The following is a 27,672-nucleotide window of genomic DNA, read 5'->3' on the forward strand; positions in this document are numbered from 1 at the left end:
CTCATCTTAGACTCAAGCTCACCCTCCTGATGAGATATTCCCCAAGCAGCTCCCACTTTATTTGCCCTTCCAGCACTTCTCACCATGTGTTTTCTGTTTATGGATTTATGCCCCTCTCTCCCAAAGGAACATAAGCTCCAGGGACTATTGTCTGTTATTACCACTTCATCTTTGTATCTTTTTTTTCTTTTTATTTATTTTAGAGAAGAGGGAAGTTCAGAGGGAGAGAGAGGATCTCAAGCAGACTCCACACTGAGCCCAGAGCCCAATGTGGGGCTTGATCTCATGACCCTGAGCATGAGCTGGAACCAAGAGTCGGAAGCTCAACTGATTGAGCCACCCAGATGTCCCTTGTTTTGTCCACTTCTGGACCCTCAGAGCCTGGCACTCAGCAGGCACTTAATGAATTTTCTTCAATGAATGGAACTCCCTTGCTCTCATTTTTCATTTTAATTATCACTGTTTGTTGTTTAATGTCTGGCCTCAGGAACAGTGTCAGCATGGCCTCCAGTGTCTCTCCCAGTGCTCTGTGCTTGCCTGTGGATTGAAGTGTGTTGGAGAGACAGATTCCTCCCACACATGCCCACACATTCCCCCCAAACCATTCAGACTGTAAGAGTTTTCTCTTGAAGATTCTCAGATATGGATGAAATCTCCCCATTCTCTGTGAATCAGGCCTCATCTGGAGGTGGAGCTGGGAGGATGGGAGGGACTGTGAGACTGGGGAATGAGCAGGTGTTTGGAGACCTTTGCTTTAGGTGTTCCTCCACTCAGAATTTATTATTATTATCATTATTATTTTTGATTATTATTATTATTATTATTGTTATTATGGTGAGGACATTTAAGTTCAACTCTCAGCATTTACAATTATACAACACAATGTTATCAGTTGTAGTTGCCATGTTATACAACAGAGCCTCATCTCAGAGCTGAAAGTTTCTACCCTTTTACTAACCTCTCCCTCCTCCTTCATTCCTCTAGCAGAGGCAACCACTTTTGTACTCTCCATTTTATGAATTTGTCTTTTTTTTTTTTTTAGGTTCCACATACAAGTGATACCATGCAGTATTTGTTTCTCTATCTGGCTTATTTAATTTAGCATAATGTCCTCAAAGTCTATCAGAATTCCTTCTTTTTCAGGTTTAATAGTATTTTGTTGCATATATGTAGCTCCTCTTTATGCATTCAACCCCTGATGCACACTGAGGTTGTTTCCATGTCCTGGCTACAGTGAATAATGCTGCACCACCCGGTCTTTAGAACACAGACCATTAGGACCAGAAGGACTACACTTATGAGAGAAATGGAGGGGGAGATGTGTGTGTGTGTGTGTGTGTGTGTGTGTGTGTGTGTGGCCAGCACGGAGCATGCAGCTCAGTGCATCATGGTGCCTCTTACTTACTTGGGGAGCATCTGACTTTGCTCCCCCAGATCTTACAGGGGAGAAAATAGAGCTTCAGAAATGTTAGAAATTCTACCCACAGTCTCAGAGCAATTTGAGACCCCACCTTCCCACTTCTCAGCCCATTGAAATCCTACCACCCTGCCCCCTTTTATCCTAAAGGGGTGAGCAAACTAGATTTTTCCTTACCAAACCAAATTCCATCTTGACTGTCCCTGAAGTAAACAATATATATGGGCCCCAAAATGCTTTTAGAAAAAGAGAAAAAGATTTAAGCATTATATAAATAGAAACTCCCAAGAGGCTGAGGTTTGAATTTTTCAAGAGTGAGACAGAACTGCTCCCCCCTCACCCCAAATGGGCTTTTGATGAGTTTGTTTAAAATACAGGGGAGCAGGAGAACAATGTGGCAGGACCCAGTCTCTTCAGAAATGTGGTGTTGTTGGAGCTCCTGTAGGGTATTTGGAGCAAATCTCCTGCAGCACATATCTGGCTCTCTGTTATTGCTTAGACAAAATCATCCAACCACTTGGGTTTGTATCTCTCTAGAAGCAGGGGGGGAGCAGCCCAGGCTGTTTTAGATCACAGTTTATAGGCTGGAGATATGGCACTTTTTCAAGGGCCAAACGTTCGAGGCAGATGAACCGCGTTCCCACTTGGAAATGCAGGACTTATTGAATGAGAAATCTCACATAAAACATGAAAATCGAGCAGTTCCAAGTATCAGAGGAGTTGCAGATCCAGGTCTTTTTCCGATATGCCTCAAAACATGTCCAGATGGTTCACTGGAAAAAGCATATTGCTTTGTGATGCCAAGAGATGGGCCTGTAGGGGTCTCCTTTAGTCCAGTCCAGGTGGGGTGGGTGGCATCACTAACTGGGCCTGGACCCAAATGACACTTTTTCAGAGGAGATGCTCTGTGCTTCATTTGTGGGACAATGGGTGTTCCACCCCAGCCCCATCTCTTTCCTGAGGGTCTGGCAGGAGTTTCACAACGTGAAACAGTTCCTGTTCCAGCTGCTCTGTGGCCTGGTCTACTGCCACCAGCAGAAGGTGCTACACCGAGACCTCAAGCCCCAAAACCTGCTTATCAATGAGAGAGGAGAGCTGAAGCTGGCGGATTTCGGCCTGGCCCGAGCTAAGACAATTCCAACGAAGACCTACTCCAACGAGGTGGTGACACTGTGGTACCGGCCCCCCGACATCCTGCTTGGCTCCACAGACTACTCTACCCAGATTGACATGTGGGGTGTGGGCTGCATCTTCTATGAGATGGCCACGGGCCGGCCCCTCTTCCCAGGCTCCACAATGGAGGAACAGCTGCACTTCATCATCCGCATCTTGGGAACCCCAACTGAAGAGACGTGGCCAGGCATTCTGTCCAACAAAGAGTTCAAGACATACAACTACCCCAAGTATCGAGCCGAGGCCCTTTTGAGCCATGCATCCCGACTTGACAGTGATGGGGCTGACCTCCTTACCAAGCTGCTTCAGTTTGAAGGTCGCAATCGGATCTCCGCGGAGGATGCCATGAAACATCCATTCTTCCTCAGTCTGGGGGAGCGGATCCACAAACTTCCTGACACTACTTCCATATTTGCACTAAAGGAGATCCAGCTACAAAAGGAGGCCAGCCTTCAGTCTTCGTCAATGCCTGACTCAGGCAGGCCAGCTTTCTGCGTGGTGGACGCCGAGTTCTAAGCTGAGTTCTAAGCCACAAACCGAGGCCCCAGCAGACAGCAGCAGCTGGAGGGATTCCATTCCCCTCACAGGGCAGCCCCCAACTGCATCCTTCTTGCTTGTTGCCTGCCTACCTGCCTGACTCATGCTCGCCTGCCCACATGTTCCCTGCTGCCTGTCTGAACACCCGACCATTGGCCTGTCAGCCCACCCATTGGCCTGTCTGCTGGGTGCTAACAAAGCTCTCATCGCTCCTTAAAAATATAAATATATATATATATATATATATATATATATATATATATATATATATATATAACTGAAGCCTCCCCGCGAGTCCTGAGGCCTGTCTGTCCCTGTCAGAGCATCCCAGAATGTAACCCAATCAGTCTGTGTTGCACCAGGAGGGCATTTGCTCAACCCAGCTTCCCAAGTGTCTTAGCTTTTAAGGCCAGTGCCCAAGGCCAATGAGATGCTGATTCTCCAGAGGAGTTGGTGGGAGATAAAGTAGCCTTTTATAGGTGCCTCTCAGAGGTGTCAGGCATCTAGTGGCAGCTCTTGAGAGGCAAGGCTGGGAACAAGAGACCAATAGGGGTAAGCCAAGGATAAACAGTGGTATGAGTGAAAGCTCAGCCCTACATCCAGTAATTTGGGAGCTGAGCAGAAATTGGAAATGCTTCTCTACTAAAGAAAGTCTACTTCGTTGTCTGAAGAGCTGCCAATAGGACTCATAGGACTCATTGTCAACCTCAAAAACAACTTTCTGAGCCCAGTGACAATTACCAAGGGAGGCAGAGGCACCTTCCAGCTTAATGGGGTTATTTCCCATTTTTACCTTCCAATTTATATGTGCAACCAGACCATGGTTCTGAATTCCAGGTCTACCTTTCCAACTGCCTATTTGGCATCTCACATTTGCCATATCCAAGACAGGTTCCTAAGCCTTCTTGTCCGCATCAGACCCTTTGTGTCTTTCCCATCTCAGTCAATGGCAATTCTACTCTTCCAGGAACTTGGACAGAACATCTTCCAGTCACTCACGACTCTTCTCTTTTGTTCACACTGTACACACAGTTCATCAGCAAGTACCAGTGACTGAACATTTGAAACATACCAGAGTCTGCTCGTGTTTATGGCCCCTACAGCCACCATTCTGGTCTGGGCCATTGTCACCTCTTGTCTGAAGTATTGTGGCAGTCTCCTAACTGCTCAGCCATGTATTTCCATCTTTCCTCAGCAAGCAGAGGGATTATCTTAAAAACATAGGTCAGGGGCACCTGGGTAGCTCAGTCAGCTTAGCATCTGCTTTCAGCTCAGGTCATGATCTCAGGGTCCTGGGATTAAGCCCCAAGTCTGGATCCTCGCTCAGTGGGAGAGTCTGCTTCTCCTTCTCCCGGCTCGTGTTCTCTCTTGTCTCTTTCAAATAAATAAGTAAGTAAGTAAATAAATAAATAAATAAGTAAATAAATAAATAAAATCTTAAAAAAAAAACCCTCTAGCTCAGATTGTGCCATTCTGTTCCAAATCATCCATGACCTTTCTTTCTTTTTAAAATTTTACTTTTTAATTTAAATTTAATTAACCAGCATATAGTATACATCATTAGTTTCATTTTCTAACCACAGTAAAATCCAAATCCTGACTGTGGTCCTGTATGCTTTGGCTTACCACCTCCTCTCTGACCTCCTTTCCAACCTGCTTTCCAAGTCCCTACCTCGGGACCTTTGTGCTTGCTGCATACTTCCCATTGAGCTAACTACATTGGAGCAGTTAGATGATGACACTGTGGTGCCTGTCCATACCTTGCCCCCTGTATACATTTTTCTCATGTGGGTTGATGGCTTCCTGGTAGGGGCACCTCCCACCCCAGGTGGTGTGCTCAAACTTGCATGAGATAGGCTGGTGATTTGGAAAGTACCTCAGCTTCCTTATCCCCAGGATATGGCAACTCTGAGGCATGTTAGACATGGCTGGAGGGCCCCACTAGGATTGAGCCCCAGTTGCCTGCAGTGGTACCTCACTTGATAACACAAATGTTGTTTGCTGCCTTCCCTTCCATGTCTTACTTCCTGATGATCCTCTGTGTTTTCTGGGTAATCTTCCAAATAAATCACTGGCTTTCAGGTCCTCATCTCAGGGTCAGCTTCTGGGGATGTGTTAAGGGAATGACTTCAAGCCTCTGCTGGTAGGAGATTCATCCAGGAAGACAGTCTGGATGGAAGACCCTGTCCACACCTGGTGGCCGAAAGCTCAGTGTGCAAAGTCCCACTTTCCCAAAGAGACTGCTGCTCATGGCTTCCATGTGGACAAAAGGCTATGGGTCTTAAAATGTGAAAACAGACACAACGTTGAGGCCAAGAAAGAAGTCTTCTTATCATGCCATGTGTGCTTTCTCTCTACTCTCCCCTCACATGCCAGTGGACCATTCTCAATGGAGTAGAGGATTTATTTTACATCATCCAGCAAGAAGGGAAAGTAACCCCAGTTCTTAGGGCCCTTGGAATTTTAGGACCTGGATTTGTCAGACTGTGCTCGTCAGCTCCTTGGGCATCTCTCTCTGCCTTCTGTCGTCTTTCTATGAGATCTCTTCAGCATGAGACTCAGGGTATCCAGACTTCTTACAGGGTGACTCAGAGCTCCGAAGATGTGTGTGTCAAGTTGGAGAGAGCTTGGTGGAAACCATGTCATCTTTATGGCTGGGCCTAGGATATCACTCAGCATCACATCCACTGCATCCTGTTGGAGGAAGTGACAAAAGTCTAACCATATTTGGTCTCTGTTGCCATATAGATCTTTGCTCTTAGGTTCTTTGGTGGGATATTCCTCATGGCTAGAAGCTTCTAATCTGCAAAAGACACTTCTGCAGGCCACCAGGGGCATTGGCCAATAATGGTGTAACGGGGATCTTGGCTGGACTGGAGCTGGGCCATGTTCTTCTGCAGGGAGGTCAGGCTACCTCCCAGCCCAAGTGTTTGCATGAGTTCCTAGACATACATTGTGTCCTAGACATACATTGTGTGCTTGAAGGAGGGAGAAGGAGAGACAGAAAGACAAAAGCAGGAAGGCAACAGCAGGGGCTGGTTCCCTGTCTGGCATACGGGACTATTTGGGACCCTGGTGGGAGACCCTGAGACAAAAGATACAAGTAGCTGTGCTTCAGAGTCCAGGTGATGAGGTGCAGTCTGGCATTGAGGAGCATGGAATCTTGCCTGCTCTGGCACCTTGGGTATGGGGCTCTGGGAGCCCTGAGAGGTGGGGTGTACCTGGGTATGTCCATGGAGGGCATTGACAGTGACTGCCAGGAATCTTAAGAAGGGGCTGGAGAAGAACAGGGGGATATTTATTCCTTTGCATCTGTAAACACCATTCTGGGCACATCCCAAAAGGATGGGAGGAGATGGGGGAGAACCTGTGTCCTTGTGTCACCAGGTACAGAGTTGGAGCTGGGAGGAGTCTGGGAGTGACATGAGTGTGCCCTCCTCATGTTCATGGTCAGGTTGTTTGGGGAGGGTTATAGTATGGTAAAGAGACAGTCGTATCATAGCCATGTGCAATGAATTGTGGTGGCAGTCGTGTGTGCACATGAGCAAGTGTGTGTGTCTGCATGTGCATAGCTAAAAAATGAAAGTCAAAAGTGGAGTGGGTAAGGTCAACATGTTTACTGAGTGCCTCAGTTGTTTGGCTGCACACTTTGATACAAATGACCACTCTTCCATGCTGTGGCTACTACACTAAAGAAGTAGTCATTTCTGGGGCTGGTGGGTGAATCTCAGGAAAAGAAAACAGGATGGGAATTTTTAGTTGAAAAGAGACCATAGGGCTTCAGTGTTTCACTAAGGAAGACATGACACTCCTGGAGACATCCTGGGGACCTCGGAGCAGTCCTGGGCCTACTGGGAAGGTACTCACTATTTCAAGGGCATGAATTTTTAACAACATTCACGGTCGACTTTGTAATTTCTTCAAGGCAAGTCATCAGACTTATAAGTGCTACAGTGTCCCATGGAGTTTATCATTTAAGAAAAGCCTTTCCCCCTTTATTTGGAAAAATACTTATTTACTTTTGAAAATATAAGAAAAATCTGAATAGGCAAATAAAATAAAATTACCCCAAATCTTTTTTTAAAGATTTTATTTATTTATTCATGAGAGACAGGGAGAGAGAGGCAGAGACATAGGCAGAGGGGAGAAGCAGGCTTCATGCAGAGAGCCCGACGTGGGACTCAATCCCGGGGCCCCAGGATCACGCCCTGAGCCAAAGGCAGACGCTCAACTGCTGAGCCACCCAGGCATCCCAAATTACCCCAAATCTTAACACTCAGATATGTCCACTATTAATATAATATAGTATTATAATATGGTATAATAATATAATGGTATAGTATAATAAATAATATATAAATAATATAACATATATTAAATATTTTAAAATATTAGATTATAAGTACTTGTGTTTCTCCCCTCCTTTCCTGAGAAAGGAAGCCTTTATTTTGCTGGGTAGGGAGATATGAGGGAAAGAAATTTGGACAAGTGAAAGAGGCCAAGCTGATCTATATATGGAGGGACATGGAGATACCCTAAGGAAGAAAAGATAAGAGATGGGGAGGAATTTTGAAAGAGAAAGAGAGAAAAGGAGAGAGCTAGAGAAGGTAGGGAAGGAGAAGGTGGAAGGAGGAGGGGAGGAAAGAGGAGAGAAAGAGAGAGGGAGAAGGGGAGAAGAAGGGAATGGGGAGGGAGGGGAGGAGGAGAGGGTTAGCAAGGAGAAGACACAGTGGTGAGTGAGGAGGAAAGGCACGAAGGCTGTGAGTTTCGGGGGGATGAACAAGATCAAAAGGAGAAGGAGAGGTGTGTATGTAGCTGTAGCGTAGAAGCAAATGTTGAGGAAAGGGTGGTAAAAGAAAATTTTTTAAAGAAATATTTGTCACCATACACCATCAGAAAGATTTAGTAAAGAAATGCATTCCTCTTCAATTATGGCTTGATAATTGAAGACTTAGTTTTTAAGTCTGAAGATAAGCCAGTTTTATTTGGGATATTTATATCCATCTGTATAATCCCATATCATTAAAAAAATCAAAGTAAGGTCTTCTTCTACATGTTATTTTATAACCTGCTCTTTTCACTTAAAGGTATGTATAGAACATAATTCTTAATGACCACATAATACTCCATGGTGGGAATGTACAATAATTTAACTCCTCTCTCGGCTATTTGAATCATTTCCAATTTTTCTTTTTATATTCTAAGCAATATAGCGATGAATAACTTTATAAACTAATCTTCATGCACTTTTATGGTGATTTACATATATGATGATGTCCTTAGGATATATTTCTTTTTTTATTTTTTTTCTTAGGATATATTTCTTGAAGAAGATTTGCTGAGCCAATTGGAATATAAAATCTTATTGCTTTTAATACCCATTACTGAACTTCCTAACAGAATGGATAACTAATTACTCTCTTATTGGGTGGATAACTTCTGAACTATTTTTTTTTTGAACTATTGATCCTAAACCATCTTCCCTTTGTTCTATAACTACATCCTGAGGGTAATTCAACTAGAATGTAAGCTACAGGAAGGTAGCAGTCCTTTGTGGCTCTATATAGCATGGATCTTAACATATAATAGGAACTCAGTAAATACGTTTGAATGAAAAAATGATTGTTGGACAGATGGATGGATTCAGACTCTTCAAGGTCAAGGTTTCTACTTGTCTAAAGCCCTTTGATGTCTGATATACTGCCAAGCACAAGGTAGGTGCCTAGTACTAAATACCCTAAGGAGGATGGTCTCAGTCTAACCAAACTGCTAATCTGGAAGTAAGTAATTTCTTCCAATCTAAGAAATCAGATTATTCACTTGAAGGTCCCTGATTCCAAAAGAAATAATGAACCCAAGAATAAATTGTAATCCCTGGAGGATTGGGTCCTAATCTTCACACATCCTGCATCCTAATGACCTCTACTGATAAATTTCTTTTAGGGTGGACCCAACTTAAGTAAATCCTTATCGTCTTCCAAAAACAGATCAAGCCACCTTTTGGACATTCCTTTAAAATGTTGAGTTCTGAGGGTACCTGAGTTGGTTGAAGTTCTGACTCTGGATTTCTGCTCAGGTCATGATCTCAGTTGTGAAATTGAGGCCGGTGCTGGCTCCTTGCAGGATGTGGAGCCTACATAAGATTCTCCCTCTCTCTCCACCCCTCCCACCTAGAAAAGAAGGAAGGAAGGAAGAAAAATAAAATGCTGGTTGTGAAGACTGAGGAAGAAGATGGATGGGAGGCATCTGGCACAGTGCCAAGCACAGAGTTGGCTCTCAAAAATGGCAGCCATTCCTGTGATTAAATCATTACCATCACTCTTCAGCATCACCCCCTGGTCTCATCTACTGAAGGAAAAAAAAATAGATAATACTGTATTAGTTTTTGAGTTTAATCTACTCTGTGCTGCTATGAGTTTGGTGTACTTTTTCCTTTTTTCAGTTCCAGAAACTGGGGCTGGAGAGGTAAAGTGACATTCCTGCTATCTCACAGTTGTTAGTGGTCCATCTGACTCTAGGCCAGCATGTGTGCCAGGTCAGTTTTAGTCATTGGGCAAACTCAACCCTTTGACCAATCTGCAGAGATGAAGCTCAGGGCTGCCTGGGTGCTTGTTATGTTCCTGAGGAAGGTGGTGGGCATTTTCGTTAGAGTCCCTCTGACAACAAAGGAGGCAGAGGCCAGCTAGGTTTAAGAAACTCCACTGAGGTCAGCCAGACAAGTTGTGGTAGCTCAGGCCACATGCTGTCTATGAAAAGGAAGCCAGTACCTAAAGATTCTCTTGCCAACATTGGGAGGAAGGACGTTCCTGTGAGGAAAGACAGTGTCAGGATTTGCTGCATCAGGTTGGAAGTAAGATGAACAAATGCTTGTGGTGAAAGTGAAGCCATACAAAAGAGTCCAGGTGTTTGTTTTGTTTTGTTTTGTTTTGTCTTCATTTGGTCTGGATTCTTGTGCTTCTCAATCAGCCCCTGTGCTGAAAGAATGCAGGGAGCTTATCTGGCTGGGCACAAACATGAATTCTGTCCTCCCAAACCCCACCACCTAGATCCCCTTTCCATTTTTGTAGTGATGCCAGTGGCAATGGAAAAGGGAAGTAGTTCAAATTGATTGGGTTTTACTTTGAATGTGCAAATTTTTGCTATTGGGGCCTTTGCTGTAAACCTGATCTCAAAGTTTAAACAGGGCTGTGCCTACCCTGGTATGCAGGGTAAAGCTTGGTATCTTTAGTGGGGGAAAGGGCACTTTGGTGTCCTCATGTCAGCACTCAGATCTTGGTTGCTGTGGGAGGAGATTACATATGGCATCACTGGCTTGTCTAGAAGACTGTGATATGGCCCCAGCAGAGCAAAGCTGGGATGTAAGAGGGGCATGCACGTATCCATGCAAACACCACAGGATGGTTTCTTTTCACAACTCTTCAATCCTGACCTTTGTGTGTCTAGATACTTGAAAGATGGCATCTATGTGGCAGACACCATGCTTCCAGGCTTTCCAAGACTGCCAGTGTGACTTTGAGTGAGTTATTTGACTCTGTGGAACTTCATTTTCCTTAAGTATAAAGGGAGGAACAGTGGTGTCCTAGGTTATGATAATACCTGGAAAAGTAGCCAGCATTTATTTAGTAGGTACATGATACGTTCCTAATTCCATCTTTATTTCTTTAGCACTAGTTTCCTTTCCAATGCCCTGGACCACCTAACATGGATGCCTTCCAGATAGCTGATTGTAAGGACAGTCATTGCAATCTGTATTGGTTTGACTTGCTCTCTTTCCTAAGGCATCCAAGGTCATCTTCTTAGGAAGTCTGAGAGACAGACCTCAGACTGTGTTCATTCTTTTCCAGATGGAAAATGGAAAAATGTGGTCAAGCATCCAAATGTTTGGTCTATAAAACACTCAAAACGTTCAGATGTTTGGTATTGGGAGGGCAGCATGCCATCTAAGCATGTGAGTGTCATAAAGTCACGACTGGCCCAGCCATTGGAATCTTTGGTTTTAATCAGGTAATCCAGGAGAAGTAACCCAGGCTTTGTGGTTTGACTCATTTCTTCTTTTCCCTAGAAAAAATTGTATTTTACCCTTACTCCAGAGGTTAAAAAAGAAGATTGCTTTGAAATTAGTTGATTTGTAGTGGCTGGATGCGATTCTTAGAAATTATAAATATCTGACTTTATGAGGATTCAAATTTGGATACTGGCTGCTTTTTTAGACCAAACTTGGTCCAAAGGAAATTCTGAATTTACCCTAGAGAAAAAAAATTATTTGTTTTCAAGATGATATAGGGTCTTTTTTTTTTTAAAAGCTAGATCTTTGTGTATACGTTAAGTGAGAAACTTTCATTTTTTATCTTCCTTAGAATATAGTCTTAGTTTCGATGCTGTTCGCAAATGAAAATCATAATATTTTTTTTAAGATTTATTTATTTATTTATTCAGAGAGAGCGAAGAGAGAGGCAGAGAAGCAGGCTCCATGCAGGAAGCCCGACGTGGGACTGGATCTCGGGTCTCCAGGATCACACCCCGGGCTGCAGGCGGCGCTAAACCGCTGCGCCACCGGGGCTGCCCTGAAAATCATAATATTAAATATTTCTCTGAAAAGCAGAAACAGAATGAAAGTCCTAGCATCAAAGCTGCCTTCAACCATGGAGTGGAAAGAGTGCTAAAAATGTGTGATCTACCTGTGGCAGGTTGCTTGCATTGGTGGTCTCAAGCTTTCACTCCTGTCATTGTGAACATTCTGCCCCAATCCTTAACTCCTGGGTCTGCCATGTGACTTAATTTGGCCTGTGGGATGTTAGCAAGTATGACATAGTAGAAGCTTGAAAAATGCTTATACATTGGGGCTTTCTCTTTTGCACTTGAGCTAGCTAAGTGGAATATTACACATGAAATATAGTCACATCTTCCCTCATCCCAGCTGATGCCATAATGACAGATATGGGAGCCTACCTGAAAGTAGTCACAGCTAACCAGATGCATAAGCAGGACTGACCAAGACTGTCATAATACCCCAGATGATCCACAGAGTCAGGAGCAATAATAATGGTATAAATAAATATTAAAATAATTATTAATGATACCAATAGTTATTATTTTAAGCTATTGCTTTTTGGGATATTTTGTTATAGAGCATTATTGTGGCAATTGAGAACTCATACATTGCTGTACACACAGCCCTCTGCTCTGAAAACAAATGGACCTACCTGCTTCAGACTAGCTGTGTCACAAGGTGCATATTAATTTATCTTTAAGGTCACTATTTTCCTCACCTGAAATATGGAGAAAATAAATCCTGTCTTGCTGAATTGTTGATCAACTATGAACTATTGGTTCATTGGTATGAACTACTAATAAATAGTCTCATTAATTAATAGGGACTCTTGCCCTGCTTTTATCTTTATCAAGACCAAAGGGAGTCAGCAAGGCAGTTGATGTCTCATTGGGTCAGTGTATGGTTTTTACAGAGATTCTTTTTAAATCCTTGGGATGAACCCTCCCAGAGAGAAAACACTGAGATGTACTGCTTGGAAAACAAAAGAAAATTTTCAGACAAGAAATAACTTTTAAATCTGGGATACCATTTTGACCTCATATATATATACATTTTATCTCTGAGAGAGGATAGGGTAGCGGCCAAGGAAACCCAGCAAAATATCTAGACTAGTTTTTAAAAATCCTGAACTTCTGGTTAACCATGCAAGATCTACTGACTGTCTCTTAAGCAAGGATATTTGTGTTGCAGAGGACAACTTACATAGTTTTGGAAGATAATTTCCATTGTCTCAGTGGGTTTATTGAAGTGGATACAAGGAATGAAGCATCTAGAGCTCAATGCCCAGTTGATAGAGTTATGTAACTGGGCCTATTTTTGGGACCCGTCTAGATTTGTGTTTCTGGCTAAGAGATAAGAGAGCTGACCAGTGAGAAATAAGGCCATGTCTCCACTATGTTCCACTATATTTCCATGCGATGAGAGCTCTTTATTCCATAAATACTGTTCAACACAAGTTTCTATACCTCCATGTTCTGTAGAATTTACCCAGCATCAGATCCTGCCTGAACATGCTTAATGAATGACTGTTGGATGCATAAATGAATGGATCAATGAATGAATGAATTCTCCCTTGCTACAAGATGGTGGTCTTGGGGTGCCTGGGTAGCTCAGTCGCTTAAGCATCCAACTCTTGGTTTTGGCTCATTTACCTCATAATCTCAGGGCGTGTTCGACGTGACGTCGAACTCCACGTTGGGCTCCATGGTTAGGGGGTAATCTGCTTGAGATTCTCTCTCTCCTTCTCCCTCTGTCCCTCCTGCTGCTCTAAATAGATACATACATAAATAAATCCTTTAAAAATGATAGTCATCCATAGAAATGGATGAGATAATTAATCTTAAGGTACGTACACAGAAAGGGGCTCTAGCCACCACTTTGTCCAGTTCTCTCAAGTGATGAGGATGTTGGAGAGTTGATGTAACTTGCCCTGGGTCACCAGGCAGGTATGTGCAGACTTTGAAGATCTACCTAGGTGCAGGAATCCAGCACTCCTGTGCCATGTTGGCACTCTTGCCATTCTGGTCTGTTGGTCCCTCTCCCGATATTCTCTTTTTATATAACCAAGTTATAATGTGTGGCCCAGGCAGTGTGCTGGGCTGGTAACCAGATTCCTAGCATTTTAACTTCACTGTATACTGTTTCCTTTGGAAAATTCCTTAAGTTATCAGAGTTTTCCTAAAGTCCTGGATTTCATAGTTATATATATTAGTATACTTATAATTATTATAATACAATATATAAGATATGAGTGTGCATATAATTATTACATAGATATTAATACAAATATGTAGACATAATATCTAACCATTGCTCAAAATGACTTTCTGTGTCAATAGTTAAGCTACTCTCATCCCACTGGTGTGCCCATTTCCATGGTAACTAATGCACTACAAAGTGGGGACACAAGGAGGAACTTGGTGTGGAGGATTAAAAAAAACAACACCACATATGAGCATAAATAAAATGTACCATTGGATGGGGCACAGGAGAGGTCCATAATGTTTTTATTTGATGCCTGCATAGGAAAACCCTTGTATCTGACTTACAGCTTTGCTCTTCACTCATAGTAATCAGAGCCTCTGTAGCGTCCGGGGCACCAAATCCTCTCTACAAATGATGTAGGGGAACAGAGAGGTACTGGCATAGGACTTGAATTGAAATGTTAGGATTTTAAATTTTCCATTTGTCTGGAGTCTTAAAAGAATGCAAAGAAGTTCCAGTTTCCCTCTTTGAGCAGGTGCTTGCCTGGTAACTCTGCCTTGCAAATTAGCACCTGCCCACAAGCCTGGGCCTTGTTGGAGAGTAAGCCAGACTCAAGGAATGAACTGGGGAACTACCATGACTATAAGGAGCTGGGGTCCCAGCTAGCCCAATCGGGACTTCTTTCTTCTTTTCCTTTTTTTTTTTTTTTTTCTGTTATGTTTGGATTTTTCTCTGTCAGTCTGCCTTTTTTTCTTTCTTTCTTTTTTTTTTGTTATTTATTTCTTTTTTTTTTAAATTAATTTTTATTGGTGTTCAATTTACCAACATACAGAAAAACACCCAGTGCTCATCCCGTCAAGTGTCCATCTCAGTGCCCGTCACCCATTCCCCTCCAACACCCGCCCTCCTCCCCCCTTCCACTACCCCTAGTTCGTTTCCCCAAGTTAGGAGTCTTTATGTTCTGTCTCCCTTCCTGATATTTCCCAACATTTCTTCTCCCTTCCTTTATATTCCCTTTCACTATTATTTATATTCCCCAAATGAATGAGAACATACACTGTTTGTCCTTCTCCGATTGACTTACTTCACTCAGCATAATACCCTCCAGTTCCATCCACGTTGAAGCAAATGGTGGGTATTTGTCATTTCTAATTGCTGAGTAATATTCCATTGTATACATAAACCACAGCTTCTTTATCCATTCATCTTTCGATGGACACCGAGGCTCCTTCCACAGTTTGGCTATTGTGGCCATTGCTGATAGAAACATCGGGGTGCAGGTGTCCCGACGTTTCATTGCATCTGAATCTTTGGGGTAAATCCCCAACAGTGCAATTGCTGGGTCGTAGGGCAGGTCTATTTTTAACTTTTTGAGGAACCTCCACACAGTTTTCCAGAGTGGCTGCACCAGTTCACATTCCCACCAACAGTGTAAGAGGGTTCCCTTTTCTCCGCATCCTCTCCAACATTTGTTGTTTCCTGCCTTGTTAATTTTCCCCATTCTCACTGGTGTGAGGTGGTATCTCATTGTGGTTTTGATTTGTATTTCCCTGATGGCAAGTGATGCAGAGCATTTTCTCATGTGCATGTTGGCCATGTCCATGTCTTCCTCTGTGAGATTTCTCTTCATGTCTTTTGCCCATTTCATGATTGGATTGTTTGTTTCTTTGGTGTTGAGTTTAATAAGTTCTTTATAGATTTTGGAAACAAGCCCTTTATCTGATATGTCGTTTGCAAATATCTTCTCCCATTCTGTAGGTTGTCTTTTAGTTTTGTTGACTGTATCCTTTGCTGTACAAAAGCTTCTTATCTTGATGAAGTCCCAATAGTTCATTTTTGCTTTTGTTTCTTTTGCCTTTGTGGATGTATCTTGCAAGAAGTTACTGTGGCTGAGCTCAAAAAGGGTGTTGCCTGTGTTCTCTTCTATGATTTTGATGGACTCTTGTCTCACATTTAGATCTCTCATCCATTTTGAGTTTATCTTTGTGTATGGTGAAAGAGAGTGGTCCAGTTTCATTCTTCTGCATGTGGATGTCCAATTTTCCCAGCACCATTTATTGAAGAGACTGTCTTTCTTCCAATGGATAGTCTTTCCTCCTTTATCGAATATTAGATGACCATACATTTCAGGGTCCACTTCTGTGTTCTCTATTCTGTTCCATTGATCTGTGTGTCTGTTTTTGTGCCAGTACCACACTGTCTTGATGACCACAGCTTTGTAGTACAACCTGAAATCTGGCATTGTGATGCCCCCAGATATGGTTTTCTTTTTTAAAATTCCCCTGGCTATTCAGGGTCTTTTCTGATTCCACACAAATCTTAAAATAATTTGTTCCAACTCTCTGAAGAAAGTCCATGCTATTTTGATAGGGATTGCATTAAACGTGTAAATTGCCCTGGGTAACATTGACATTTTCACAATATTAATTCTGCCAATCCATGAGCATGGAATATTTTTCCATCTCTTTGTGTCTTCCTCAATTTCTTTCAGAAGTGTTCTATAGTTTTTAGGGTATAGATCCTTCACCTCTTTGGTTAGGTTTATTCCTTGGTATCTTATGCTTTTGGGTGCAGTTGTAAATGGGATTGACTCCTTAATTTCTCTTTCTTCAGTCTCATTGTTAGTGTATAGAAATGCCACTGATTTCTGGGCATTGATTTTGTATCCTGCCACGCTACCAAATTGCTGTATGAGTTCTAGCAATCTTGGGGTGGAGGCTTTTGGGTTTTCTTTTTTTTTTTTTATTTTTTTTATTTTTTTATTTTTTTATTTTTTTATTTTTTTGCTTTTGGGTTTTCTATGTAGAGTATCATGTCATCGGCGAAGAGGGAGAGTTTGACTTCTTCTTTGCCAATTTGAATGCCTTTAATGTCTTTTTGTTGTCTGATTGCTGAGGCGAGGACTTCCAGAACTATGTTGAACAGCAGTGGTGAGAGTGGACATCCCTGTCTTGTTCCTGATCTTAGGGGAAAGGCTCCCAGTGCTTCCCCATTGAGAATGATATTTGCTGTGGGCTTTTCGTAAATGGCTTTTAAGATGTCGAGGAAAGTTCCCTCTATCGCAACACTCTGAAGTGTTTTGATCAGGAATGGATGCTGTATTTTGTCAAATGCTTTCTTTGCATCTAATGAGAGGATCATATGGTTCTTGGTTTTTCTCTTGCCGATATGATGAATCACATTGATGGTTTTACGAGTGTTGAACCAGCCTTGTGTCCCAGGGATAAATCCTACTTGGTCATGGTGAATAATTTTCTTAATGTGTTGTTGGATCCTATTGGCTAGTATCTTGTTGAGAATTTTTGCATCCATGTTCATCCGGGATATTGGTCTGTAATTCTCCTTTTTGGTGGGGTCTTTGTCTGGTTTCAGAATTAAGGTGATGCTGGCCTCATAGAACGAATTTGGAAGTACTCCATCTCTTTCTATCTTTCCAAACAGCTTTAGTAGAATAGGTATGATTTCTTCTTTAAACATTTGATAGAATTCCCCTGGGAAGCCATCTGGCCCTGGACTCTTGTGTCTTGGGAGGTTTTTGATGACTGCTTCAATTTCCTCCCTGGTTATTGGCCTGTTCAGGTTTTCTATTTCTTCCTGTTCCAGTTTTGGTAGTTTGTGGCTTTCCAGGAATGCGTCCATTTCTTCTAGATTTCCTAATTTATTGGCGTACAGCTGTTCATAATATGTTTTTAGAATCGTTTGTATTTCCTTGGTGTTGGTAGTGATCTCTCCTTTCTCATTCATGATTTTATTAATTTGAGTCTTCTCTCTCTTCTTTTTAATAAGGTTGGCTAATGGTTTATCTATCTTATTAATTCTTTCAAAGAACCAACTCCTGGTTCTGTTGATCTGTTCCACAGTTCTTTTGGTCTCGATATCATTTAGTTCTGCTCGAATTTTAATTAACTGTCTTCCTCTGCTGGGGGTGGGGTCTAATTGTTGCTTTTTCTCTAGTTCCTTTATGTGTAAGGTGAGCTTTTGAATTTGAGTTCTTTCCAGTTTTTGAATGGATGCTTGTATTGCGATGTATTTCCCCCTCAGGACTGCTTTTGCTGCGTCCCAAAGATTTTGAACGGTTGTATCTTCATTGTCATTAGTTTCCATGAATCTTCTCAATTCTTCCTTAATTTCCTGGTTGACCTTTTCATCTTTTAGCAGGATGGTCCTTAACCTCCACGTGTTTGTCGTCCTTCCAAACTTCTTGTTGTGATTAAGTTCTAATTTCAAGGCATTATGGTCTGAGAATATGCAGGGGACTATCCCGATCTTTTGGTATCGGTTCAGACCCGATTTGTGACCCAGTATGTGGTCTATTCTGGAGAAAGTTCCATGTGCACTTGAGAAGAATGTGTATTCAGTTGAGTTTGGATGTAAAGTTCTGTAGATATCTGTGAAATCCATCTGGTCCAGTGTATCATTTAAAGCTCTCGTTTCTTTGGATATGTTGTGCTTAGAAGATCTATCTAGTATAGAAAGAGCTAGATTGAAGTCACCAAGTATAAGTGTATTATTATCAAAGTATTTCTTCAGTTTGGTTATTAATTGGTTTAAATATTTGGCAGCTCCCACATTCGGGGCATATATATTGAGGATTGTTAAGTCCTCTTGTTGGATAGATCCTTTGAGTATGAGATAGTGTCCCTCTTCATCTCTCACTATAGTCTTCGGGGTAAATTTTAATTTATCTGATATAAGGATGGCTACCCCTGCTTTCTTTTGAGGACCATTTGAATGGTAAATGGTTCTCCAACCTTTTATTTTCAGGTTGTATGTGTCCTTCTGTCTAAAATGAGTCTCTTGTTGACAGCAAATAGATGGGTCCTGCTTTTTTATCCAGTCTGAAACCCTGCGCCTTTTGATGGGGTCATTAAGCCCGTTCACGTTCAGAGTTACTATTGATAGATATGAGTTTAGTGTCATCATATCTATTCAGTCCTTGTTTCTGTGGATTGTTCCACTGAACTTCTTCTTAAAGGGGAATATTAAGAGTCCCCCTTAAAATTTCTTGCAGAGCTGGATTGGAGGTTACATATTCTTTCAGTTCCTGCCTGTCTTGGAAGCTCTTTATCTCTCCTTCCATTATGAATGAGAGCCTTGCTGGATAGAGTATTCTTGGTTGCATGTTCTTTTCATTTAGGACCCTGAATACATCCTGCCAGCCCTTTCTGGCCTGCCAGGTCTCTGTGGAGAGGTCTGCTGTTACCCTAATATTCCTCCCCATAAAAGTCAGGGACTTTTTTTCTCTTGCTGCTTTAAGGATCTTCTCCTTATCTTTGGAATTTGCAAGCTTCACTATTAAATGTCGAGGTGTTGAACGGTTTTTGTTGATTTTAGGGGGGGATCTCTCTATTTCCTGGATCTGAATGCCTGTTTCCCTTCCCAGATTAGGAAAGTTTTCAGCTAGGATTTGTTCAAATACATATCCTGGCCCTCTGTCCCTTTCCGCGCCCTCGGGAACCCCAATTAAACGTAGGTTTTTCTTCCTCAGGCTGTCATTTATTTCCCTTAATCTATCCTCATGGTCTTTTAATTGCCTGTCTCTTTTTTCCTCAGTTTCCCTCTTTGCCATCAACTTGTCTTCTATGTCACTCACTCGTTCTTCCACCTCGTCAAGCCTCGTCGTTAGGACTTCTAGCTTGGATTGCATCTCATTTAATTGATTTTTAATTTCTGCCTGATTGGATCTAAATTCTGCAGTCATGAAGTCTCTTGAGTCCTTTATGGTTTTTTCTAGAGCCACCAATAGCTGTATAATAGTGCTTCTGAATTGGCTTTCTGACATTGAATTGTAATCCAGATTTTGTACCTCTGTGGGAGAGAGGGCTGTTTCTGATTCTTTTTTTTGAGGTGAGGTTTTCCTTCTAGTCATTTTGCTCAGTGCAGAGTGGCCAAAACCAAGTTGTATTGGGAAAAGGAGAAAAAGAGAGAGAAGGAAAGAAAAGAGAAAAAGAAAAAAGAGAAAGAAGAAAAAAAGGGGAAAAAGAGAAGAAAAAGAGAAAGAAAAAGAAAGAAAGGAGAAAAAAAATAAAAGGGTGGGGTGGGGTGGGGGAAGCAATCCGAAATCAAGAAGAAAGAAAGAAAAAAAAAAGCACAAAACAAAACAAAAAAACAAAAACAAAAACAAAACAACAACAACAACAAAAAAACACGGGGGAGTATCTTCCGATTCTGTATATTTTAAGTCCCTTGACTTCCCCTGGAACTGGTCCGTGTCGCTGGTCTTCTGGGGGAGGGGCCTGCTGTGCTGATTCTCAGGTGTTAGCACTCGGGGGAGCTGCTCTGCCCCTGCCTGGTGCAGGGCTCAGTGGGGGTGTTTACCCCGTGAGGCCCCGGGAGGAAGCCACAGTGGCGGGGGCAGCTCTGGGACCCTGGAGTCAGCTCCCGCAGTAGCTCCGGGGCTCTCCGTCTGCAGGGCCTGAGGGCTACCGGGCGGGGCCGCTAATCTGCTCAGCTCCAGGCAGGAGCGTCCTTGCTGTCCTGGGCCCTCCCGGCCTCTGCCTGTCCCGGGGGAGGCCGGATCCTGGGCTGTGTCCCGGCGCCCTGTGCTCCGGGGCCTGCGCTGTTGGATTCGCTCCCGCCCCGCAGCCCCCTCCGCGGAGCCGCCGCCCGAGCCCCTCCGAGCTGTTCCCGGAGCCGCGCAGCCCCCTCCGCGGAGCCGCCGCCCGAGCCCCTCCGAGCTGTTCCCGGAGCCGCGCAGCCCCCTCCGCGGAGCCGCCGCCCGAGCCCCTCCGAGCTGCTCCGGGTCCCGCCGAGCGCTGCAGCCCTTAGGGAGCTCGGCGCACTCTCCGGGGCGCAGTTCCTCTGTTACAGTCCCAGGGAGCCCGAGGGCATCCCCGCCCTCCTGGGTCCTGCTCCCACTCCCTGCGGGCCCCTTTCCACCCGGGAAGGTTGGTGCAGCTCCTGCTCCTCCGGGACGGGGCTCTCCTGTCCTGGGGACACTCGCCCCGGCCTCAGCCCGGCTCCTTGGGGCCCCTCCCCCTCGGAGGCCTTTTGTTTCTTTATTTCCTTTTCCCCGTCTTCCTGCCTTGATAGAAGCGCAAACTCTTCTCACTGTAGCGTTCTAGCTGGTCTCTCTTTAAATCTCAGGCCGAATTCGTAGATTTTCAGGATGATTTGAATGTTTTCTAGGTAATTTGTTGAGGACGGGTGACTTGGAGACCCTACTCCTCCGCCATCTTGCCCCTCCCCCCCCTTTTTTCTTTCATTTCCATCTTCCGTTGGTTTTTCTTTTCTGTAAAGGCTTCTAGCACCCCTTCTTGTGACCCCTTACTTTTGGGCTGCCCAAATGGCTGTTCTCCCTGGTATTCTGCTGTGGCAAGCACTTGCCTCACCCTCCCTGTGACACCACAGCTCCCGGAGAACAGCAGCTCTGCCTTCTCCCAAGTCCCAGCACATGAGCAATGGCTGCCTCATTTGTTAGCCTGTCAGTGGTCCTCAAATTTCAGCATGCCTCATAAACTCCTAGGTTTCTGGGCTCCCACTGGATAACTTCTGATTCAGTAAGTCCAGGGTGGGTGGAAAATTTGCAATTCTAACAAGTTCCCTAGGTTATGCTGCTGCTGGTGTTCCAGGGAGCACATTTTGAGAACTATTGGTTTGAGTCAAGCATAGACTCTTGATCAAATGAATCTTGTGATTCTCTTTATCTCTCTATCCTTTTTAAAATTAATTAATTAATTTGAGACAGTGTGCATGAGAGGGAAGGGCAGAGGGAGTGGTAGAGAGAATCTCAAGCAGACTCTTTGCTGAGTGTACAGCCCAATGTAGGGCTTGATCTTACAACTCTGAGATTACAAGCTGAACCCAAACAGAGTTGGACACTAAACTGGCTGAGCCACCCTTCTCCCCCTCCTTTTTAAGCAGTGCCTCCCAGACTCATCTTGCTGACAACCCATCAAGGGTCCTGGACAGTCCAGTCCTCCACCCTAGAGCATGGAGGAGCTGGAGGTGGGGAGTCATCAGTGTTGATGTGTGAGTCAAGGCTTAAAGAGGCTGGAGTGAGTATGGAGACTTACCTCCTCTGTTTCAAAAGTACATCCACAGGATGGCTGTTTTTGCATGAAGAAAGTGCTGAAAGAGTCTCATCTCAACTTTCCATGGAGTTTTTGGTAACCAAGTATGTGATTTTACGGGGATCATCTTATCCTCAAAAGAGAGCCCTATGGCATCTCCGAGAACATGAAGGAGTTCATAAAGGCTCATGTCTGATTTCAGCCACTATTGTAGCTTCAAGGATATATGTGCATCCCAGATGCATGTGCGTGCATATGTACATGTGTGAGTGTAGTGTGCATGTGTGTGTGTGGGAGGGTAGTTAATGCCCCTAGAGCAACTCTGACTCCAGAGGGTCCAAAGCTGGTGGATAAATGCCTAACTGCCTCCTTTCAGGTAGATCATTCTGGGGGGCACTGTGTATGGTTCCCAGTGGGATTGAACCCCTGTGGCTATCAACAACCTCAGTATATACCCTATCATTGACCTTTCCTCCTCTCTTGTCTCACTCTTTTTTTTCTTTCTCCCATCCGCACCCGCACCCCCCGCCCAACTCCCCCCAGGGCTTGCCCCCTCCCCGCACCCCTCCCCCACTCTCCCACCCACCTCCTCCCCACCCTGCCCCACCGCGCAACTCCCTGCCCCGCAGCCCTCTTGTCTCACTCTTAAGATTACTGCCTTAAGTAAATAATCTGTGTCTAAGTCCTTGTCTCAAAAGCCCTTACTTCTAGAGAACCGCAAATTCAGATAGGGGACAGGGTTTGTTAGACCTCTGGCAAACAGCCATGAACCTCCATTCTGCTGCCTTTAGACATATCCCCAAGTCCCCAAAAAACCACTGAATGATAGAGAAGGGCGGCAAAGACCACAACAGTGGTTTGAACCGGGTGTCATGGAAACCAAGAACTCCATGCAAGGCGCAGGGGCTTCTGTGCATGTGAAGGAAGGAGAGGCTACAGGAAGACCCCTGGCATCAATGGGGGTAGTTCTTCACTATCTGTTTAGGGTATGGGATTTCCAAGTAAGAACTTTGTAAACATGATTCTGCTGCTTAAAAATGCTCCAAAGTCACTGGATTAGGGTATAGAGCCCTCCTTAATGAGGGTGAAAGCTTTTCTCCAAAGCTGTTGTGAACAGCACTCTCCTCTTCATGTTTCTGCTCAGTATTTGTGTTGCCCTTGGCCATAGGAAGTGGGTGGCACATCTTTGGGAGCAGGTGGGAAGTTGAGCCTTTAGCTTCATATACTACCTTTCTTTGTGATGGAGCAGGTGAGCAGGTAGGAAGGTATGGGTCCTGATGATGGCCATATATGGAGCCAGCCATCCCTGTTGGGTGAGACCAGGAGAAAAACCTCGCGATGCTGCCTCCCCAGTATGCTTGTTCACCTAAAACCAGGTTAAAGCAGTTTTCAGGGACAATAAGGAAGAGGTAGAGAAGTCACAAAAATGTACTACACTGCTGGAACTGGGCTTAGAGAAAAGTCTGAATCCATAAGGTAGAGAAGGATTGGAACTTTGTCATGGTGGATCTGCTTTGCTTACTTAGAAATGTGCACACTAAGGTTAAAAATATATACCTCACAAAAAATATGTAGAGGATGTGAATGAAATTGTAAAGCATTGGCCAAGGAGGACCTCTCTGGGAGGTAGATCTCAATGTCCTTCCATTTCTAGATGTCAAGTTCCTTCAGGGCAGTGCTTCTCAGAAATTAGCAGAAGGGTATTGGCCTGGCTGCCTGGACTCCACTCCTGGATAGTCTAATTCAGTATGTCTGGGGTGGGTCCTGGCATGTAAATGTTTCTTCTATGTTCCCTAGGTTATTTTGAGGTGCAACCAGGCTTGAGAATTTGCACTACATTAGGGCATACTGGTTTCATTTGTAGGTCATTCATGTCAGGAGCCACTGTGGCCAATTCCAGCATCTTGAAGGCTGTGGGGCAACCAGCTGCGTGTACCCTTCATCCTCTGGTGCCTGGGAGACACAGCAGCCCTCGTGCTCACAATGCAGGGAAGGGGCCAGAACTCTCTGATGGGAGCTTCCTGTGATGGGGACAGAAGAGCTGGTTAAAGCCCAGCTGGACTGAAATAGCTGCCAGTGACCTTGCTTGCAGTTCTTTCATGTCATTTGAAATGTCTCAAGTTCTAAAGTTTCTCAGGGGAGTAATCAAGGCAACCCGCTCTCCTTTCTTCTATAAAGCCATGTACATAACCTCCTCCCTGATGAGATGTTCAAGGACATGTCTGCACTTAGTCCTGTTTCATTTTGGAGAAAATAGAAGCGTGGACCAGGGAAGGCTTTGCTCAAAGTGGAGGTGAGGTCCCAGGGCATGAAGAACCAAGAAGGGAGGGGGAGAGGAAGGAGAGGTCTGTGACGATAGGGAAAAGGGGTGTGGAAGGAATGAAATGGATAGAGAAATGGAAAAAGAAATGAAGGAAAGGGAGCATGAAGAATGGAAAATTGGGGGATGCCTCGGTGGCTCAGTGGTTGAGCATCTGTCTTTGGCTCAGGGCATGATCCTAGGGTCCTGGGATCGGGCTTCCCACAGGGAACCTGCTTCTCCCTCTGCCTGTGTCTCTGCCTTTTTATGTGTCTCTCATGAATAAAAAATAAAATCTTTTTTAAAAAAAGGAATGGAAAAATGGAAGGCAAGTGACACCGGTAGCTTATTCTAGATTCCACAGGCAGGAACTACAGGGCAGGTACTTTTCTTCTGTATCCAGGTAGGATATGATATCTGCCATTCCCTCTAATTCATGGGGGTGGGCAGAGCTCCAAAAGTGCCACTGACTAGCTGGATCACAGTGGAAAGTACTTTGATCCTTGCCTGCTATATGCAATACCTAGATACTGGGAGGCAAAATGGAAGGAGAGATGTAGGCACCCTGCTTTTTAAAGAAAGGACTGAAATAAAACCAGAGTACAGCCTTCAGTCATTGCTGGTGCCATTATGAACCCAGAGGATGGCAAGTCTATGTGGACTGTGGATAGATAGCTGCCCTCTGTCAGCTATTTCCTTTTGGGACTGTGTTCCTCTCCTGGTATTTGATTCATTGCAGGCTGAAAGATATTTTGCTTGGGATTAGCCATGGTAGCCATGGTTATCTCTTTAGCAATGACTTATTTCTTTTTTTTTAATTAAATTTTTTATTTAAATTCAATTTGTCAACATATAGTATAATACCCATTGCTCATCCCATCAAATGCCTTCCTTAGTGAGCAGTGAATTATTCCTGACTGCTGACTCTCCACATGTTCCTCTGCTCTGAGGGGGTATCCAACTGGCTACCTGGTTCATCAAAGGTTTTGGGTCATTGCTGTTCATTCAATGCGTATGTATTAAGCATCTCTGTTGGGCCAGACACTGTGTTGTTACTGAAGATGGAATGGTGAACACATTCTTGTTCTTTTGGACCTTATGCTCTAGCACATCAGTTGCCAACCCTGCATGTACATTACAGTCACCTCAAAATACCCCTGCCCAGGCCCTGTCTCTGACTTACTGTATCAGAATCTTCAGTGGAAAGCCAACAAATTCCAAGGCTCACCCAGCCTTAAGCTCCACTGAGAAAGGATGCTCTCTAAGCATTAGCAATAATTCTAGGATCCTAGAATTCTACCTTAGTCCCTCAGTGGGGACATGAAAAACAGCTGATTTCCCATTTTTGCTCCTATTGATGCTGAATGCTCCTCCTTCCATTGACCTAGGCTCAGTGCTCAGACCAGCCATGGGTTCAATTTCTGCAGCTTCAACACCATTTCCTGGGTTTAGCCTCCTAACCCTGAAGCTGGAGTGACCTCTAGCTGTCACTAATTTTTGTGTGGCTTATCAGCTGTTCCATCACCCATGTAACTAACTCCCTGTAATGAATTCCTTGTTTGAAGTGTCTGGGGTGGCTTCTGTTTCCTGAAGGGACACTGACATGCACAAAGTAAAATGTAATGGAAAGCATCTATAAAGTGGCAGATTCTCCTATCCCTTATGAGTGAGGCATTTGGTGTACAGGGATGCAGAGACCAAGGTTGCTGGGAAAAGGGTGTTCATATCCTGCATCTGAAGCATATGGCACAGAACTTCTACCAGGTGGTCCGTGGCCTACCTGCATCCAAACCACTTGGGGAGGGCTTCCTGGCTGCCATCTCCAACCTGCTGAGTAAAATTATCTGGCTGGGTTCAGAATTTGTCAATTTAAGGAAGTTTCTCCAGAGGTTGATATGTACCCTGATACATTTAGCTATGCTGCTGTAGAAAGCTACGAATGACCTGAACCTCTCAGAGTCAGGTGTGCTTCTTCAGGGTCCAGTTTCAGTTCCACCTCTAACTTGTCATCTCTCAGAGCAGAATATCTTCTCACCATATGGGATAGCTCCATGAGGAACAAGTGACCTGTGTTGGCAAAACACCAACTACTGTGCATCTCTCTTGAAAATCACGGCATTTTGGAACTGGAGGAGAGGTTCAGTATATGAAAGCAGTGTGGCTTGTCAGAGAGAAAAAGACGTGAAAACTTCAACTCTTTGAGGTCTGCATTACAATCCATGCTCAGGAAACTCGGCAGCATATTGACAGTAACCTTTTCTTGTAGAGGAGCTGTGAAAAGTAAATGAGAGAATAGCTTTCAAAATCCCATCACATAGGAATGCCTGGGTGGCTCAGAGGTTGAGCATCTGCCTTCGGATCAGGGTGTGATCCTGGAGTCCTGGGATCGAGTACCGCATCTGGCTCCCTGCATGGAGCCTGCTTATCTCTCTCTGCCTGTGTCTCTGCCCCCCCCTCTCTCTGTGTCTCTCAGGAATAAATAAATAAAATTAAAAAAATCATTGCACATAGTAGACATCAAAAGCAGTATATCCTTTCCCCCTTTTCTTCTTTCCTCCTTCAAATTGATCTAAGAGTCCAGCAGAGGAGACTGAGATCAAGAACTACCTGGGCTTCCACTTGGCTTAGTGATTCCTACTTCTCCTTCCTGTCACGGTAAACTGAGAATTCTGTTGCTTACTATGGATATTTCCTTCTTGTAAACTCCAGTGACCCTTACTACTTACCATTGTTGTTTTCCTTAGGTATTTATTGCTTCTTTTCCCAAGCATCTTTAAGATAGGAACTGCGCTCCCCATAGCTTGAAAGCATCTTGCTGGGGGGCGCCTGCATGGCTCAGTCTATTACTGCAGCTGGCTCTTGGTTTCAGCTTAGGTCATGGTATCAGCATCCTGGGATTGAGCCCCACATTGGGCTCCACACTCAGCAGGCAGTCTTCTTGAGTCTCTCTTCCTCTCCCTCGGCTCCTTGCCATGCTCATGCTCTCTCTAAAATAAAAAATCTTAAAAAAAAAAAAAACCATCTTGCTGGGAACATCATATATTTTCACTTATAAATAAGGATTTATTTCAGTGACTCATTCAGTGATGAATACAACCTCTCATATAGGGTTCAATTTGCAAAATGTGTGTCCCCGGAAGTGGAATAAATTATCAGATATTATGCCTGCAATTCAAATAGCTGCCATTAGGTTACAGTATAGTGCTGTGGGATGCTGTTGACATAACTTGGCCTCTCATCAGGCTTAGGGCACTGATGTGGCAATGCACTTGATCTGATACTGGGGGAAAAGACCCTTTATTAAAACAACATTGTAAAGCACTTACCTAATTATCAATTAGCTGCATATCCTATGATTTCTCTGCCCACTTTTTTGCCCCTGGCTCGCAGTTGGTATTTTAAATTACATCTTTTCACTCTTTTCTTCATTTATATTCCATCCACATCTCCAAATAACTCTTGTCGTGCTATGGCCCTT

At 43.9% G+C, this 27,672-nt stretch overlaps 1 protein-coding gene across 1 annotated transcript; it reads left to right on the forward strand.

The window, feature by feature from the left end:
* Positions 1 to 2,317: 2,317 nt before the first annotated feature.
* LOC121477874 (cyclin-dependent kinase 16-like) lies at positions 2,318 to 3,339 on the forward strand. Its single transcript, XM_041732399.1, has one exon. It carries the CDS (start codon positions 2,318 to 2,320, stop codon positions 3,104 to 3,106), a length of 789 nt encoding a protein of 262 aa, XP_041588333.1. The 3' UTR covers positions 3,107 to 3,339.
* Positions 3,340 to 27,672: the final 24,333 nt, after the last annotated feature.

The sequence above is a fragment of the Vulpes lagopus genome, chromosome 18 (genome assembly GCF_018345385.1).
Source record: "Vulpes lagopus strain Blue_001 chromosome 18, ASM1834538v1, whole genome shotgun sequence".
NCBI lineage: Eukaryota > Metazoa > Chordata > Mammalia > Carnivora > Canidae > Vulpes > Vulpes lagopus.